We start from the raw sequence: 15,344 nt of genomic DNA, 5'->3' as shown, positions 1-15,344 counted from the left end.
GCAAATGAAGTAGAGCTTTCAAGCCGAAGTCACATGGACTCGCCAGTTACCTCCGCCAAGGAGGTTATGTTTTCACCAGTGTCTGTTTGTTGGTTTAGTTTTCAGCAGAATAATGCAAAAAAGTACTGAACCGATTTGCACCAAACTTGGTGGAGGTATAGGGTATGGGCCAGGGAAGAATCCACTAAATTTTGGGGCTGGATCATTTACAATGAATCTGAATTTTTTTTTCTCTGAAGTCTGGTGTATGTTGTTTAACATTGGCCTTCGCGGAGGACTGTCTGAGTGCCCCTCTAGTTTTGGTAATAGGATCCTGTGAGGTAGTCAAAACAAAACTGATTCTAGCCTTTGCAACATTAGCTACATATATTGGACTTTTCTATTTGTCATTACAGGCCGTGGTTTGCCATCCATCCATTTTGTTATACCAAGTTTTTCCTAACATGACTTACTGTGGGTTATCATCTGTATCTTTATAACCAAAAACCTTGCGTTTTGGTTTTGTACATATACAATTGTACTTGCTACAATTGTCTCTCCAGAGAAGCTGTGCTACTGTTTGGTTTGGGAGGGGCCAGGAACTCCCTATATAGGTGTCTTGCTGTGACAATTTTGTGCCATTGTAAACTTGAGAGCAGTTGTAGGTATTTCTATTATTTACTGTTTCAAAGTCTAGTAAGCAGAAAGATCTTATTATAGTTATTCAGGACGAGCAAAAGCAATGTTTGCCAGATATTTGTCATCCAATAACTTTTTAGGACTGATCAGCTTGGTGTGTTTTCGGTCTGACTTGTGTAGGTGGATATCCCCAACATCCTGAAGCAGAGGAAACAACTGGCTAAATTAGTGCTGGACTATGATTCTGCCAGAGCAAGGTCTGTCTCATCACTTTGTCTTTATTGATGCATCAGACGAGCACAAAAATGAAACATTAGACCTTCTAAATTTCACACTGTGGTTCTGTGTAACAAAAATAGTCTCATCTCATTTTCCAATTTTCCTTTGTCTCTCGCACCTCAGATGGTTGCAGGCAACCAAGTCAATAATCTCAGGAACAAATACACAAGCACTGACGGCCAAGGCTGACCTACTCAAGGAGGAGGTTGATGAGGCCATGAACAAAGTGGAGCTTTGCAAGGTAACCAGGATACATGTAGATGACTCATACTTTTTTATATGGAAACCTTTTAGTATCATTATGAAAGTCATAGCAGGCCTAATGTCTTTGATCCTTAATGAATGCGAGGACTAAAAGTCATTTACGGTCTTGGTGGACTGAGTAAAAGAAACTGGAAATGGTCCTGGCGAGAATATTAAACCAGGAAGAATATCATTACCGCAACAACTGGACAATCCAAGACCCTCGGGCCCTCTGACCCAGTTTGCTGACGCACATAAATGACTGAAAATGCCCTGTCAGCTCTGTGCATGTGTGTTTGCATCCTTTGAATTGAGTCACTGGTGAGTTTGTAGTTGCTGCGTGATGTGTCAGGTTTTTCTGTCCGGGAAGCACAAAGCCTTGTGTTTCCCCTTCACCAGGTCTCCCTCCCTGTCTCACAGAGTCCTGCCAGGAGCAGGAGAATTTATGACTCACAAGGTGCTTAGCTGACCACTGACGCCTATCCTTGTGTCACCTGGAATATCTATTCTTTTGATGGATGACACTGTGTAGTGGAGGTGGACATCTTTGATAGAATAATAATGGTTTAGTGCAGCAACACTTCTCTGCCTCTTTCTGGTTACTGATTTGTATTGTTGACCGTACATTGTGGCTTGGTTCAGATAGGTCCTATATAAATAAAGTTAGTCTTAAGAATATTGTTATCATCTTTCAGTGCTCCTCCTGTTTAGCTTCCTGTATTTCCTTCACAGGATCAACTCGCTGCAGACATGTACAGTTTTTTCTCAAAAGAAGGCGACTATGCCCGCTACTTCGTAACGGTGAGCGCAGCGTGTCAGAAAGTCAAGAATGTGTTTGCATGTGTTTCTGTGGGAATGTTCACAGCTGCAGATTAACTGGGGAAGTTGGCCAGCAATTTCATTTACTTTGCTGTCATGTACTTTACTGCTTGTCTTATTCCACTTACCATCTATTTCTCTCTGTTTCTGTAGCTCTTAGACGCTCAAGCTGATTACCACAGAAAGTCTCTCACTCTTCTGGAGACTGTCTTGCCGACCATCCAGGCTCAGCAAGGTATAATACATGTGAACATGCCTTTTCATATACACCAATTTAACATGAAACAGTACAGCGTTGTAATAAAAATGACACACAAGAAGGCTCTGTGCGATGCATAATATGCGACCTCTTTACATGTTTCTTGGGGACATGTGTTTTTCTTGTGGGCCTGTGTTGTTTGGTGTCCTTTTTACACAAACCTTTTCCTGACAGACACTTGAGAAGTTTGCCCAAAGGTGTGTTGCTTATTCACTGGCTTAAGAAATCAACCAGCTACTGCACCTTTCAGTTACATCACTCTTGTCAGTTTTCTCTAACTTCTGGACTTGACCAAACTGCGGTAATTGTTAAATGCCACAACCACGGCCCAGATATTAAAGAATAGTCTTTTGTTTTCACTGCTTTTCTCTTAAAAAATAATCTATTTTTCCATATTACCAACATAATGTCTCCTATTAAAGCTCTCTCACTAGTTTTTGTCTTGGTTTGCGCTCTTTAGCTGTGTCTTGTTCAAGGAGCTTGTTTTTTTTTTTCTACACTACACACATGTGGTCTAAACCATACAAGCCTGGTCTCTCAGCATGTGGCGATGACTCACGAACTCCACACTCACACCCCTGCCCCATCTCACATCACACCCACCTGGGTTTTCCAGCCCCCCCCCGTCACCACCACCACGATTTCACTCCTCTGCCTCCCTGTTCACTTGCACATTAGTTCTCACACACACACACCAAATACTCTCACAAATACAGACACAGGGCCAAACAGTCACTCCTGCTGGCTGAGAGCATGTGGTTATTATGTGACGGCACCCTGTCGGGGGAGTGAGGACTGGTTAGGAACTGGCCCAAGGGAGAGTTGTTGACCCAGAAATCTGCCATCCAGACCAGCAGCAGGCTGGTTCGCACTGAGTCCTGGGACAGTGCAGATTTTTTTTTCTTTTCTTTTTTATTGCATACCAGCATGACAGATGGCTCATACAAATCTACAACTGCCTCATTACGACCCTTTTTTTTGTGTCTTTAGATTTTAAAAAATATGAATAAAATGTGATACAGTATCTAGTATCACTGTTTCACGCTCTTAACCATTAATCTTCCCTTTTGTGATTAGATTCATGGACAGAGAAGCCTGCGTTTGGCACAGGGCTGGAAGAACATCTGAAAAGGAGTGGAAGGGAGATTGCTCTGCCAATAGAAGCCTGTGTCATGATGCTTCTCGAGACTGGCATGAAGGAAGAGGTGAGTAAGTTAAGACAGAGAGGCGGGGAGGGAGGGAGAGATCAGAAAGATTACTCTGCTGGATCGATAAAAAGGTTAGGCAGCAAGCTTTGATTGGAATCAAATTGGTACGGATCATCCTCTCATACTGTAAGATGTGTGAAAGGAGTGCCTGTCATGTGGAGTGTTAGAAGTAACATGAACTCTAGGAGTTTCTTACAATATTTTTGGACTCTTGCTCAAGAGTAACTCAACTGACGAAATGTAACTGAAAAGTGCTTATGGTGTATTATCATTTCTCTTATGGTCTCATGTGGACACCTTTAACTCTAATGCTTTAATCATTTCCACTGCCTTTACAGACTTATAAAGTTGCACTTTTAATATTTTTTATATTAAACTTTTATGTAAACTTGACTTCAGAACTTAATTAAATCTCTGTAACATTAAATATTCATGACTAAATAAGCAGCAATCAAAGTTATTATTTATTAAAAAGTTAACCTCTCAAAACCTAAGCCAGTCTGCTTTGTCAGGACTGTGTGGGTGTGGTTTGATAAAGTTTGATTGACAGTGACTGTCAAACTGATGAATGCAACTGCGATAACTGGCTCTGCTGGTCATTGAAATCATTGAAACCAAGCTTTAAATTGTTTGTTCACATGAACACCTTAAGACTCAAGGAGATGGGCGGACAGACAAACAGTCAACAAGGGAAACTCCTAAGTTTCTGTAATGTTGTTCCAGAGACACTGTCAACCGTTATGCTACAGTGAGGATTTATGAACGTTTGTGATGTCCCTTCCCCGAAACAAATTTAGAATACAATAGAATCTTCTTGTCGCCTGTCCATAAATCTGATTTTTTTGTATGTGTACATGTTGATGTAAAAAAAATGCAAGTGTTAGCTGCACAGGGCGTTATTTGTGGCCCTATTCATTCCCTGGTGAGTACAGTCTGTGTCATTATAGTGTGAAGACAGCCTTTGTTTCTGTGTCAAAGTAAAGAGCCTGCTGTGCTGTGAGTGGAGGGTGTGTTTGTTTGCCTGCTTTAAGGTTTCATTATGTGCAGTTGACAGGGGGAATTTATGTAGTGGATTTTTACACAGTTTATCTGGACTTGGCTGTTAACAAAGTGTGTGATTGCGTTTGAGTGAAAGCACAGGGTGTTTGTGTGTACATTAATTGCTTGTATGTATCTGTGTTGTTTGTTTTTTGGCAATTTACAGTGGATTATTTATCTTTGTGTGTCAGGGTCTATTTAGAATCGCAGCAGGGGCATCCAAGCTAAAGAAGCTAAAGGCTGCACTGGACTGTTCCACTTCACAACTGGAGGAGTTCTACTCCGACCCCCACGCTGTTGCTGGTGCGTTCCAAACCAAAGCCATTTTTTAATTACTGTATTTTTTGGTATAGAATTTAGACCAAGGTCCTTAAACAAGTAAAGGTGTGTTACGTAAGTTCATTTGCATTAATTTAAAGTTAGTCTTTGTGTCCTTATGCCTGCTCTGTGAAGACCTCTAAGTGATGTTTTATACCCTGAGAGGTGGCTTTAAAATGTGTGATTTCAGGAGCACTGAAGTCCTACCTGAGGGAGCTCCCTGAGCCTCTAATGACCTACCAGCTTTATGATGAATGGATCCAGGCATCCAGGCAAGGCTCATAACATTATCACTGGAAATGAAATGTACCAATATTAAAAGGATCTGTCACTGTACTTCAATTATTGATGGAAGGATATTTTGGCCATTTAGCCATCTTGAGACTGGACTAAGTGTGTGTCTGCTTTAAATCATATTTTGTTTTCGATCTTTCTTTCTAGTGTGTCAGACCCAGACAAGAGGCTCCAGGCACTCTGGGTTGTATGTGATAAGCTACCAAAGAACAACAGAACCAACCTGAGGTTAGTTTTTTTAAAATTTTTACATTTTTTTTTATTATAACCAGAAGAAGAGTCACTACAGTAATGTTTTAATTGTTCCATTGTATATGACTGTGTTTACACCTGTGCTCCCATGTTTTCATACAGGTATCTGGTGAAGTTTTTAGCCAAACTGGCTCAGGACAGCGAGGTGAACAAAATGACTCCTAGCAACATTGCTATTGTCCTGGGACCCAATTTGCTCTGGGCCAAGACTGAGGGGTGAGAAGGGACTGAGGGGCAGGGGATGATATTGATAATGATGAAGAAGAAAGTAGCTACAGTTGACGAGTTAGTTGTGTTTTTTTTTTTTTTTTTAAAGGGAGATGTGACACTCTGAAAGGCATGATCCTACTCTAGGGTGGTGGAGTGGATCTGTTATTTTAGCTTACTCCAGAGTAACCCTTATTATGGTGAAAGCATCTAATTTTTGCTCATTTATATGTGTACACCCAGGAGTCTGGCTGAGATGGCTGCAGCTACCTCTGTGCATGTGGTGGCCATCGTGGAACCCATCATCCAGCATGCTGACTGGTTCTTTCCTGAGGGTAGGTTCTGGATCCCTCTCCAACTGTTGTTGTGCAGTCTGACCTTCTCTCCTTTTTTTTTTGTAGCCAGTCATGGCCTATCGTACATCAGGGATGGTTGTTAACTGCATAGTAAGATAGACAGTGATCAGTAGTCAAGCTACCAAGCACCAGGATAAAAATCACGTTTGTGTCTATCCTGGCTCAAACTTTGGTTTGTACTTTGGAGGTCCGCTTGAAGGCTATAGTGAAAACTTACAAAGCAGATGTCACTTATCCCTTTAATTTAGCTTGTGTTATGTAAAACACAACACAGAAAATGAGGTGAGTACAACTGAAGAAGTGGGTAGAAATATGGCCCTGCATAAACAAATTTTATGACCAAAAGTGGCCTTTTTTTTAAAGAAACAGTATTTTCTATAAATTCAGTTTGTTTTCAGTTGTTATGTGTCTGTATATGTGGAATCTTTATGTTCTTAAATCCTGTACATTTATGTGGGCTGCAAATGACACCTTCAGTCCTTTGGTCCAAACAATTAACATTTTGGTCATGGTGGGAGTTTAGTCAAAGCCAGTCTGCCTTCAAGTCGTTTATCTTAAGCTAAGATAATGTTTTCACCATAGTTGACCATCCCTGGCGCACACACAGAGAGGGATGATGGATCAGAGGTTTGTGCTGTCACCTCTCAGGAACTTGGTTAATTACTGGCTATTAAATAGAGTTGACTTCCTGCCCAGGGTTTATTTTGTGATACAAAACTTTTCAAGGATGTGTAAGTGGCTGTCCGCTGTCAGCCTCTGTCTCTTCTTACTCATAGAACTTGTGTGTTTTGGGGTTGTTTTAATGCATTTGAGTCAGATTACGAACCACCTGACATGCCTCTCAATGGCTTCCTTGGAAAAAGACCAAGACTCACATGGTCTAGTGGTTAATAAGACTGTCCAGTCAACACAGGTTACAGATTAAGTCTCAGGAGCTACCAGTGCATCCCATGTCTCATATTGAGGTGTCCTTGAGCAAGGCTTTATGACTCTCCATGTGGGTGAGAGCTGTAACTTAAAATATAATCAACAGCAGAAGATTAAACTAGATACACTAGCATTGGTAAATCTAGCCTTCTCTGTGCCTGCAGATGTGGAGTTCAATGTGTCTGGCATGTTTGCGATGCCCATACCTGCATCCAACCACAACAATCACCTAGATTATGACAGTGGCACCATTGAGAGGAAGAGGCCTGGCAGTATGGTGGGACCAGAGAACGACACAACGCGCAAAGACAAGTAATCGACCTGGAGTTGCTTTGTACCTCTCTGTCTCACAGCATTCATTACTTACTCCAGTTAATGCTTTGGAAATAATTCTGCCTATAATCCAGTTGCTTTTTCTGGTCCCTTTCTATTACTTCTAGTAAATTTCCGGGCTAAATTTGATGCTTATAATAAGATACTTATTGTTTTTACTGACTTCTCTTTGTGTGCTCTGGGATTGTGGTGATTCTCTATCCTGGTCTGTTTTCTGTTTTTCTCTCTCACTGTCTCCCTGCTCTCCCTGTGTAGCACCCCTAACAAGCACTCGGACCACACCCTTCGTAGAGGCAGTAACACCTTAGGTAGAAAGCAGCACACTTCACCTGCCTTCCAGCCTCCTTTACCCCCTGTGGAGGTTCCAGGGCAGGGGCACGGGGCCGGGCAGGTCCCCCAGCCCTCGGCCGAGCCCCAGCCCCAGCCGCAAGCTCCTCCAGGGGGTTCAGGGCCTGACGCTGCCCAGCATAGCTTGGCGCAGGGTTTGGCTGCTCTTGCAGCTGCTCAGCAGCTTCTAGCCCAGCACACAGAGGAGCTCAGGTAAGGGCTGCTTCCCTGCAAGTCTGCTGCTGAGGGGGAATGACACAGCATGCCAGACAGACAGACATGCTTTTATACTTTCAGTTTTGAGTTTATGGGAAGACATTGGTGCCTTCCCTGTGAACTGATGAGGTCCGTCTGATTGGCTTCTTAAAGCATAGTGGATAAGTACTGCATGTTTGACTGGTAGCTTGCAGACACCTCCTCACCTCTTGGTCACTTTGGTTCAGCTTATTGTTTCTCTAGCAAAACCACAAGTTTTCTTACACCACCACCAGCTCCAGCTATGCAGACTTGTCTGAAGTCAGCCCACAGAAACAGCACAACAATGGCTGCTGTCATTCTGCTAACAGTCACTCTCAGGGCCTCTCGGCTTCCCTTCCCTCTGCTTTCCCTCCAGAAATCACTGGAATCAGCAGGAACTTCACACTAACTGGCTCAAACTACTTTGAGAAGCCTGGACATTGCCTGTTATGCAGCTGACTGAAGGGTGTCTTTGATTTAGTTGGTGAAAGGACAACATTCATGTCCAGACAGATAACACTGTTCAGTTCAGCATTCTTTTGGTCCTACAGACTCTGTTGGGAAGGTAAATTTAGATGAGACATCCAGACGACATTTCTGAGGTTTATTATTACAACACTTGATGCTGCGGATGAGTTTGCTGTTTAAAATAATGTATCTACTTGAATAGCTCTAACCTTCATTAGAAGCCCATTCAGCAGTGGATGCTGTTGTAAAAGCAGCACCCAGAATTTCAGAACTCTTTATAGAATTTGTAGGTTTTTAAAAGCCTTTCTTTTTTTGGTTTTGTCTAAAGCAACCCAAAGCTACGTGACTCCACGCCCGCCCCGACCCCTCTGCTCCAGAGGAATGGCTCTGGAGGAGGGGGCCAGGCTGCAGGACAGCTGGGCACCGTGACCCCTGGGGCTGGATCCATGGGGCCCAGTCCTCATATGATGCGCAGAGGTAAGAGTCTGCATTCTAATCTGGTACACGCGGACATATGTCTATAAAGGAATTCAGTTATTCAGGTCATAAGACGTATGAAGTTCAAGGCAACTGGACAGTTTTGGAAATATCTCCCATTTTTTTATCATTTTTCTGAGAACCTAAGATGCTAATCAATGCTTTATGTTAATCTGAGGTGCTCTACTGTAACTCACCATGCTCTGCTCTTATTACTACAACATCCCATCACCCACAGCTCGTGCAGCACGTAACTGTCAAACCGAAACGTATTTTCTCTTCACTGTCACGTGCACTTGCTTCTCTTAAAACAGAATTAAAACACAAAAAACAAAAGTCTTTTTGGTCTCTTACAAAGCTAGGCTGTTGTGTAGCCCAAGCCTACCTTCATGGGCTCATAATTCCTTGTTATATCCTCGTGTTGATTGTTTTTTTGTTTTTTTTTTAATTCCACACACACAACACAATTTTTATTCCACGATTTATTGATTCACGTTTGTCTTTAATTGTCTCTTAAAGGAATAGTTCAACATTTTGGGAAACAGTCCACCTGAATCCACCTGTAATTTTTTTTGTAAGGATTAAATAAATGAGATGTAAGGTTCAAAGTATTGATCTTTAGAGATGCTGGTAGATGGGTTCCCCTTGTTTCCAGTCTTTGTGCTAAGCTAAGCTAATCGGCTGCTGGGCTTGCTTCATATTTACTGCACACACATGAGAGTGGCATCAATCCTCTCATCTAACTCTTGGGAAGAAAGTGAATATGCACATTTCCGGAAATGTTGACCTATTCCTTTAACACTCTGGGTTTTTTTTTTTTTTTTGTATTCTCAAAGATTTTATTTTTTGCCTCAGCTTTTATTCTTATTTTTTCAGTTTTTATTAGTATCTCTGGTGTTCGTATTCATATTGGCATGTAAACTGCAAACATGGAAGTACCATGCAATATATTTGCTGCTCTTTTCTACCAGTAATCACAAGATTCCCCATCAACTTCCAGGTACCAAGAAGCAGGCTCCTGCCCCTCCCAAACCGACAAACCCTCCTCCCAGCCAGCCCTGCAATCCAGCGAACCACACCTCCTCCTCAGGCTCATCCCAGTCCCTCAGCCCCACTCCCAGACCCCTGTCCAGCCACTCTCCAACCTCGCCCACCTCTCCCACCTCCCAGCCATGTGCCACGCCCAGACGCCATTCCAGCAACCAGCCGCCGATCCAGGCGCCCAGCCATCCGCCTCCAGAGCCTCCGACGCAGGCCAGCCCTCCAGCAGCGCTCGCATCACTCGGCCAGTCCGGCGGGGAGCAGCAGAGCACGGACCCCTCACCTCCGGGCACCCCGACCCCACCAGACACCCCTCCGCCTTCCACTGCCACCCAGGATGTAGTCGCTCCTCCGTCCCCGTCTCCCTACCAGTCGGGCTCTCTTCCCCGGCCGCGACCCGTCCCCAAACCCCGGAACAGACCCAGTGTCCCACCGCCACCCCAACCCACCACGCTGAACAGTGATACTAATGGGATATGTGCCACTACGTACAAGATGATGGGTGAGTGTTGTCTCTCATATAATGACAGCATGTAAAATGCTTTTAGTTTGTATATTAATGTCACAGCTGAACACTAATGTGCACTCTTTCTAATAGTCTTGCATTGTAATACCTCCACAGGTTAAAGGGGCACTTGTGAGAGGTTGGTTGTTAATTGACCTTTTCACTAGCATCACTTGCACTTTTTGTTTGCCTCTAGAACTCCTTACTCTTCACCACAGCCATTTTCTTTCTGCCTGTTGCCTCTATCAGATGTCATTTATTTTAGTCCTGATGCACGAATGTCACACTGTGTATCAAAGTCCTGGATGGCCATTTAGCGAGGGACCCATTTCTGATGATTACTACTCAAAATGTACATATTAGACAAAAGGATGAGAGTGCAAACCCACTAATTACAATAGAGAAATACTGATAAATACACCTGCTTCACGTACAATGGTAGCGCTGAGTGCAGCCAGTTGTTGAGCGAGGAAAAAGAAGAAATCAACAAATCAAATTAGTATCTTGATGGCACTGTACATGAACTGATTGAGTTGAATGAAATTAGCCACATCCCTTCAATGTAACTTTTTTTTTTTTTTTTGTCGCTAAATGTACCGAACTGAAACTGGCAAGTTCGTGTTTCTTCCTGTGGGTTCGTATATCCAGTCACCCGTTGCAGAACGTGATGAGTAGTAAATGCCAGAAATGGGAGCGAGAAGAAAAGGATCATCTGTAAGCTGACATCCTAGCAGCAGGGCTATCATTTATCACGAGTCACTCACCTTTATTTCCAGACACCGAAATGTAATATCACGAGTAAGGGTTTGAAACCGATGTATTCTTACCACGGCTGAATACGGGTTTCAAATGCAGAATGGTGGTCATTTTCAAACCCTCAACCGTCAGTGACTGTGTTCTGGAGTTTTAAGACCAGTGTCGCTTGTCCCCTCCCTCAAGCATGCGTAACTCTGACATGCATGTTTAGAACTCGACTGTTGGTGTCTTGTCACTAATGTCCCAGCTGAAGATGTTGCACGTATTCAGAATGTGCAATCAGCGTCTAATAAACACATTCAAAGTTTTAGCTCTGATGTTTTCTCTAAAGCTCTGGTCCATCAGCCGATTAATTCAAAACAGCTTCAGTACTTCAGATTACCCAGACTACGCTTTTCCCATCTGCTCTGGCTGTCGCTGACCAAACACTGCCACCTGCTGTGACACTGAACTGCTGTTTCACTGCCGAGCCTCTGCTGCCTTTGAAGCTATGGAAAAAATGACACGGCCTCATTGGATGGCATAACTGCCCGAGCTTGAAATGTTTTCATACTGCAGGATGAAGCTGCACATGTTTGTGATTATGGCCGTTGTTCTTATAACGTGTGCATGAATAGTCTGTGTATCTTTGAGGCATGTTTATGGAGTGTTGTGTGTGAATGTCTGCATGCATGGGAACCTTACTTACCAACAAAAAAGTGACAGAAAGGGTTGTTTCTAGTTAATTTTGTTATTTCTTTAGTTATTTATTTCTATTTAAAGATTCTGCTCTTCACCGTCCTCTCGCCATGACTTGTTTGTCCTCCGTCTTGTGTCTTGCTCCCCAGACCCGGCCGTGGCTTTCAGAGGGCTGAGTCGAGCTTTGGTCCCTGAGCTCGCTGTAGACCAGCAGCCAGCGACGGCGCCCTCCTCCTCCTCCTCCTCCTCCTCGTGCTGCTCCTCCTCCTCGTCCTCCCTGCCTCCTCCCAAAGACTGTGACCTGGACACTGAGAGCACGGTCCTATAAGGAGACGATGACACGCCCTGGTCCAGCAGCCCCATGCGCCTCCTCTCATCATACACACACTTCATTTAGACTCCTTTTGTTTTTGTCCCAGCCCATATCTGCAGCCTTCCTCACAGCGATCAACCTCTGCTGTTATCTTCTCCCAGTCCAGCGTAAATGAAGGACTTGAATGGGACATAATGCACCTTCTAGCAGCCATGATGGAGGTGACAGAGCTCTTGGTAAAAAATGGCTATGATAGTAGATTGTGGTTGCATGGCTGTTGCAACAGAACTGAATAGACATGGTTAATGTCACAATGCATCTGGTGGTTAATGTGGTGAACCCTCAGCTTTTTAACTGGGAAAAAGGATCTGATCAGTTAAACTTAGTCATCTTGTTGTAAGCGCATTTGATTTTCATGCTAGCTAACTGACGTAGCTGAAGCGTATTAACATCACTTTTAAAATGACTCACGCAAATTAGTTGGATTAGTTTCAATCCAGAAACCCACGCTTGGTTCAATTTATCTTTCATTTTATACATTATGTAACTCGTACTACATTATAGTTGGAGGTGAAGGTCAGTGAATCGGCAACAAGTCTCATGATCGATCGGAAAGTTTCAAAGCTAAATGCCAAAAATTCACAGGTTCTAGCTTCTCAAATGTGATTTTTTTTTTCTTTTTTTTTTTTTTCTCCCAGTTTCTTTACGCATCTCTCATTTCCAGCCTTCCTGTTATGCTGTTATTAGCCATTATTTACTTACAGAGAGACCTCTCGACCCCCATGATGGTGCCAGAGGTGGTTGTGAGGAGACTTGTGACAAAAAGACACTGCAACACACACACACACACACACACACACACACACACACACACACACACACACACACACACACACACACACACACACACACACACACAGACAGACACAGACACACACACACACCCCACTGCCACCTCTATGTTTATACTGCACTCCCTGCAGAACAAGCTCCAGACAATCAGCAACACACAGCAGAGTGCGGGGACCAATGATTGACCAGTAACGCTGTCAGACAACTGTGTTAACATTGCACAGTAATATAAAGCGTGGGTACTGACCGTACGAGGAAGAAAGGGTCGCGAGGGGGTCATGGGGAAAGCCGAAATTCGGACTGACGAGATCCTTTTGCAATTTGGTGTGAGGTGTTTTGTATTTTTTTTAATGTTGAAAAATGGCCTTAGAAGAAGAGCTTAAAAAACAAATAAAATAAAGATGCGATATTTCTTCAGCACAGGGAAGGGAGTGGGTCAGCAGGTGAAGTAGAAACCAAAACTGTTGCTTAAAGTGTAGCTGGTGACTGCAGGCTTCCAGTTGTCTCAAACACTTGATTTCCCCTTCTTTTTGTGTGGAAACCCCAATCTTTCCTTCTCGCCTCACTCTTGTATTTATTTACCAAGTTAAAAACACACATTCCCTGTGGCTTGACATAATTAATGCAGTCTTTAAATGTAAATCATGCCTTATCGGTTCCTGCCAGAACCACATAATAAGCATTATATAATTACTGTACGGAGGATATACTTGGCTCCTAGTACTACAGTATTTCCAAGACGCTATCTTGGCAACAGTTATGTTTCAGGGATGTAAGGAAGGTGATTCGACCCTCTACAATAGAAGTCTTGTATGGTTCTGTATTGTTCTACAAAACTTGTGTATTTAAATGCGTTGATTTCTTTGGGTTTTCTAAGCAGAAGTAGCAGGGTTAACCACCCTCCCAGCCTGAATGCAGTCAGTATTTTGCCTTTCTGTTTTTTGTTGTTGTTTTTTTTCCATCTATCTTTGTGTTTTCTCCGGTGTTTGCTGGGGCATTAGACACAACAGGCTGTGTGCGAGTGAATGTAGTGAAAGGACAGTTTTTACCAGCCTCTTGATCATGAACAGAAAGATGCATGAACAGCTGATATTGCACTTGAGTGCAGGCTGAGGAGTGGTTTCCTAGTTTAGTGGATTTTTTTCAGTCTTTCCCGCTGAGCTGAGAGCACACGGCGCTGTGAAACCTCAGTAGTGATGTTGGGTTAGATTTTGCCAGGTCAAAGAAAGGAGGAAAAAAAAAAAAAAAAAAAAGGATGGCTTTGTTGTATTTCCTATGTAAGCTTTGCTTTTTGGCCTCAAATATAATGCAGAGTTTGGTTCCCAGAGAACTGACTCCATATGGTACCAATGGAGAGAGTCTCCGATGCTGCGGTTGCCCTGAAAACAAGTTATGTTTTGTTTTTCAGAGACAATCAAGCATTATAATCCCCTCCTTTCTCTCTTTGCTCCTGTACCTCGCTGCCTTATCCCTGTGCATCAAGAGAGCTTGGTATCTCAAGGCTCTTTAAGACAAACAAATGCCATTAAACTAGAAATGATAATGCTGTGTTTTTAAGCTCCATAGTTTTGTATGTATGCTGTCTGGTGAGCTTAAATATGGAATAAAAACATGTAATATGAATGCTTGGTTATACCCCCCTTTCCAAAGAAAATAAAGTATATGAAGAAACTATTTAAATCTGCTCATGGTTTATATTTTTGTGCACAGACATGTAACATCCGACGGACTCGTGTCTCTTATTATGAAAGCTCCTCAAAATTTGGTTTTAAAGGAAAAAGACACCAGTCAAAACATATTCAACACATTGTAACTCATTTGACATGTAAAACCAACAGTTCAATTTGCTGTGTGCCATTTTAAAAAAAAAACCTGAAATATTTGCAAAGGTGTAATAACCAGAGAGTGAATAACTTGTCAAAATATATTCAAATATCACTCAGAATTGTTTTTTTTTTTGCAGTGTAGAATTGGGTTGAAGAAAAATATCTGAAAATAGTTCAATTGAAACAGAGTTTTGAAGGCTGGCTCCTTTTTGCACTTGAGCTGATCGTAAACAACATTATGTTCTGAAGTAAATTAAACATTTACACTTTCATGTCTAAAAAAATAGGGCTACTTTTTAAAAAAAAATCAGATTAAAGGTGCCTTGTGGAGTTTTAGTGTAAACGAACAAAACAGGCCCACTAATTAAAACACTGCACCACAGCACTACTAGTGGTCAAAAACTCCACTGGGTGCCTTTAACAGGCTGATATGTCGGAATAAATAATCCATGTATCCACATAGTGATTTATACACTGATTTAAAGCTCTGATAGATTAATCTGTCACATCCTCACGTACAATAACCCGGTATTTCTGGTATTAAAAACAATATTTAGGTGGGCTCAGGGTAGAGCTTTAGGTTGTCAGTGTACCCCCCCCCCATATCAACTCATATTAATTGGTTGAAGATTTTCAATAGGAATTAAACTTTTTCATCAGGAGGCACAAATAAGTTGGGCAGTTTTTACTTTCAGGCATGATATTTTTATAGA

At 42.6% G+C, this 15,344-nt stretch overlaps 1 protein-coding gene across 3 annotated transcripts in view; it reads left to right on the top strand.

The window, feature by feature from the left end:
* The window catches only part of arhgap17a (Rho GTPase activating protein 17a), a 29,543-nt gene extending 15,506 nt beyond the window's left edge, over window positions 1-14,037 (top strand). For 2 of the 3 annotated variants that reach the window (XM_040135001.1, XM_040135000.1), the window contains 15 exons: window positions 799-875; window positions 1,021-1,138; window positions 1,873-1,941; window positions 2,113-2,194; window positions 3,296-3,423; window positions 4,656-4,767; window positions 4,973-5,054; window positions 5,224-5,304; window positions 5,431-5,544; window positions 5,779-5,870; window positions 6,983-7,130; window positions 7,407-7,691; window positions 8,512-8,660; window positions 9,661-10,203; window positions 11,790-14,037. In XM_040135001.1, coding sequence (XP_039990935.1) covers window positions 799-875; window positions 1,021-1,138; window positions 1,873-1,941; window positions 2,113-2,194; window positions 3,296-3,423; window positions 4,656-4,767; window positions 4,973-5,054; window positions 5,224-5,304; window positions 5,431-5,544; window positions 5,779-5,870; window positions 6,983-7,130; window positions 7,407-7,691; window positions 8,512-8,660; window positions 9,661-10,203; window positions 11,790-11,968 — 2,259 coding nt within the window. In that variant the 3' untranslated portion in view covers window positions 11,969-14,037. The remainder of the gene's footprint in view (window positions 1-798; window positions 876-1,020; window positions 1,139-1,872; window positions 1,942-2,112; window positions 2,195-3,295; window positions 3,424-4,655; window positions 4,768-4,972; window positions 5,055-5,223; window positions 5,305-5,430; window positions 5,545-5,778; window positions 5,871-6,982; window positions 7,131-7,406; window positions 7,692-8,511; window positions 8,661-9,660; window positions 10,204-11,789) is intronic. The other variant, XM_040135002.1, reaches the window with a different exon arrangement.
* The last annotated feature ends 1,307 nt before the right edge of the window (window positions 14,038-15,344 follow it).

This window comes from Xiphias gladius, chromosome 9, assembly GCF_016859285.1.
Source record: "Xiphias gladius isolate SHS-SW01 ecotype Sanya breed wild chromosome 9, ASM1685928v1, whole genome shotgun sequence".
In the NCBI taxonomy this organism is placed as follows: domain Eukaryota; kingdom Metazoa; phylum Chordata; class Actinopteri; order Istiophoriformes; family Xiphiidae; genus Xiphias; species Xiphias gladius.
This window is presented reverse-complemented; position numbering and strand designations above follow the sequence as displayed.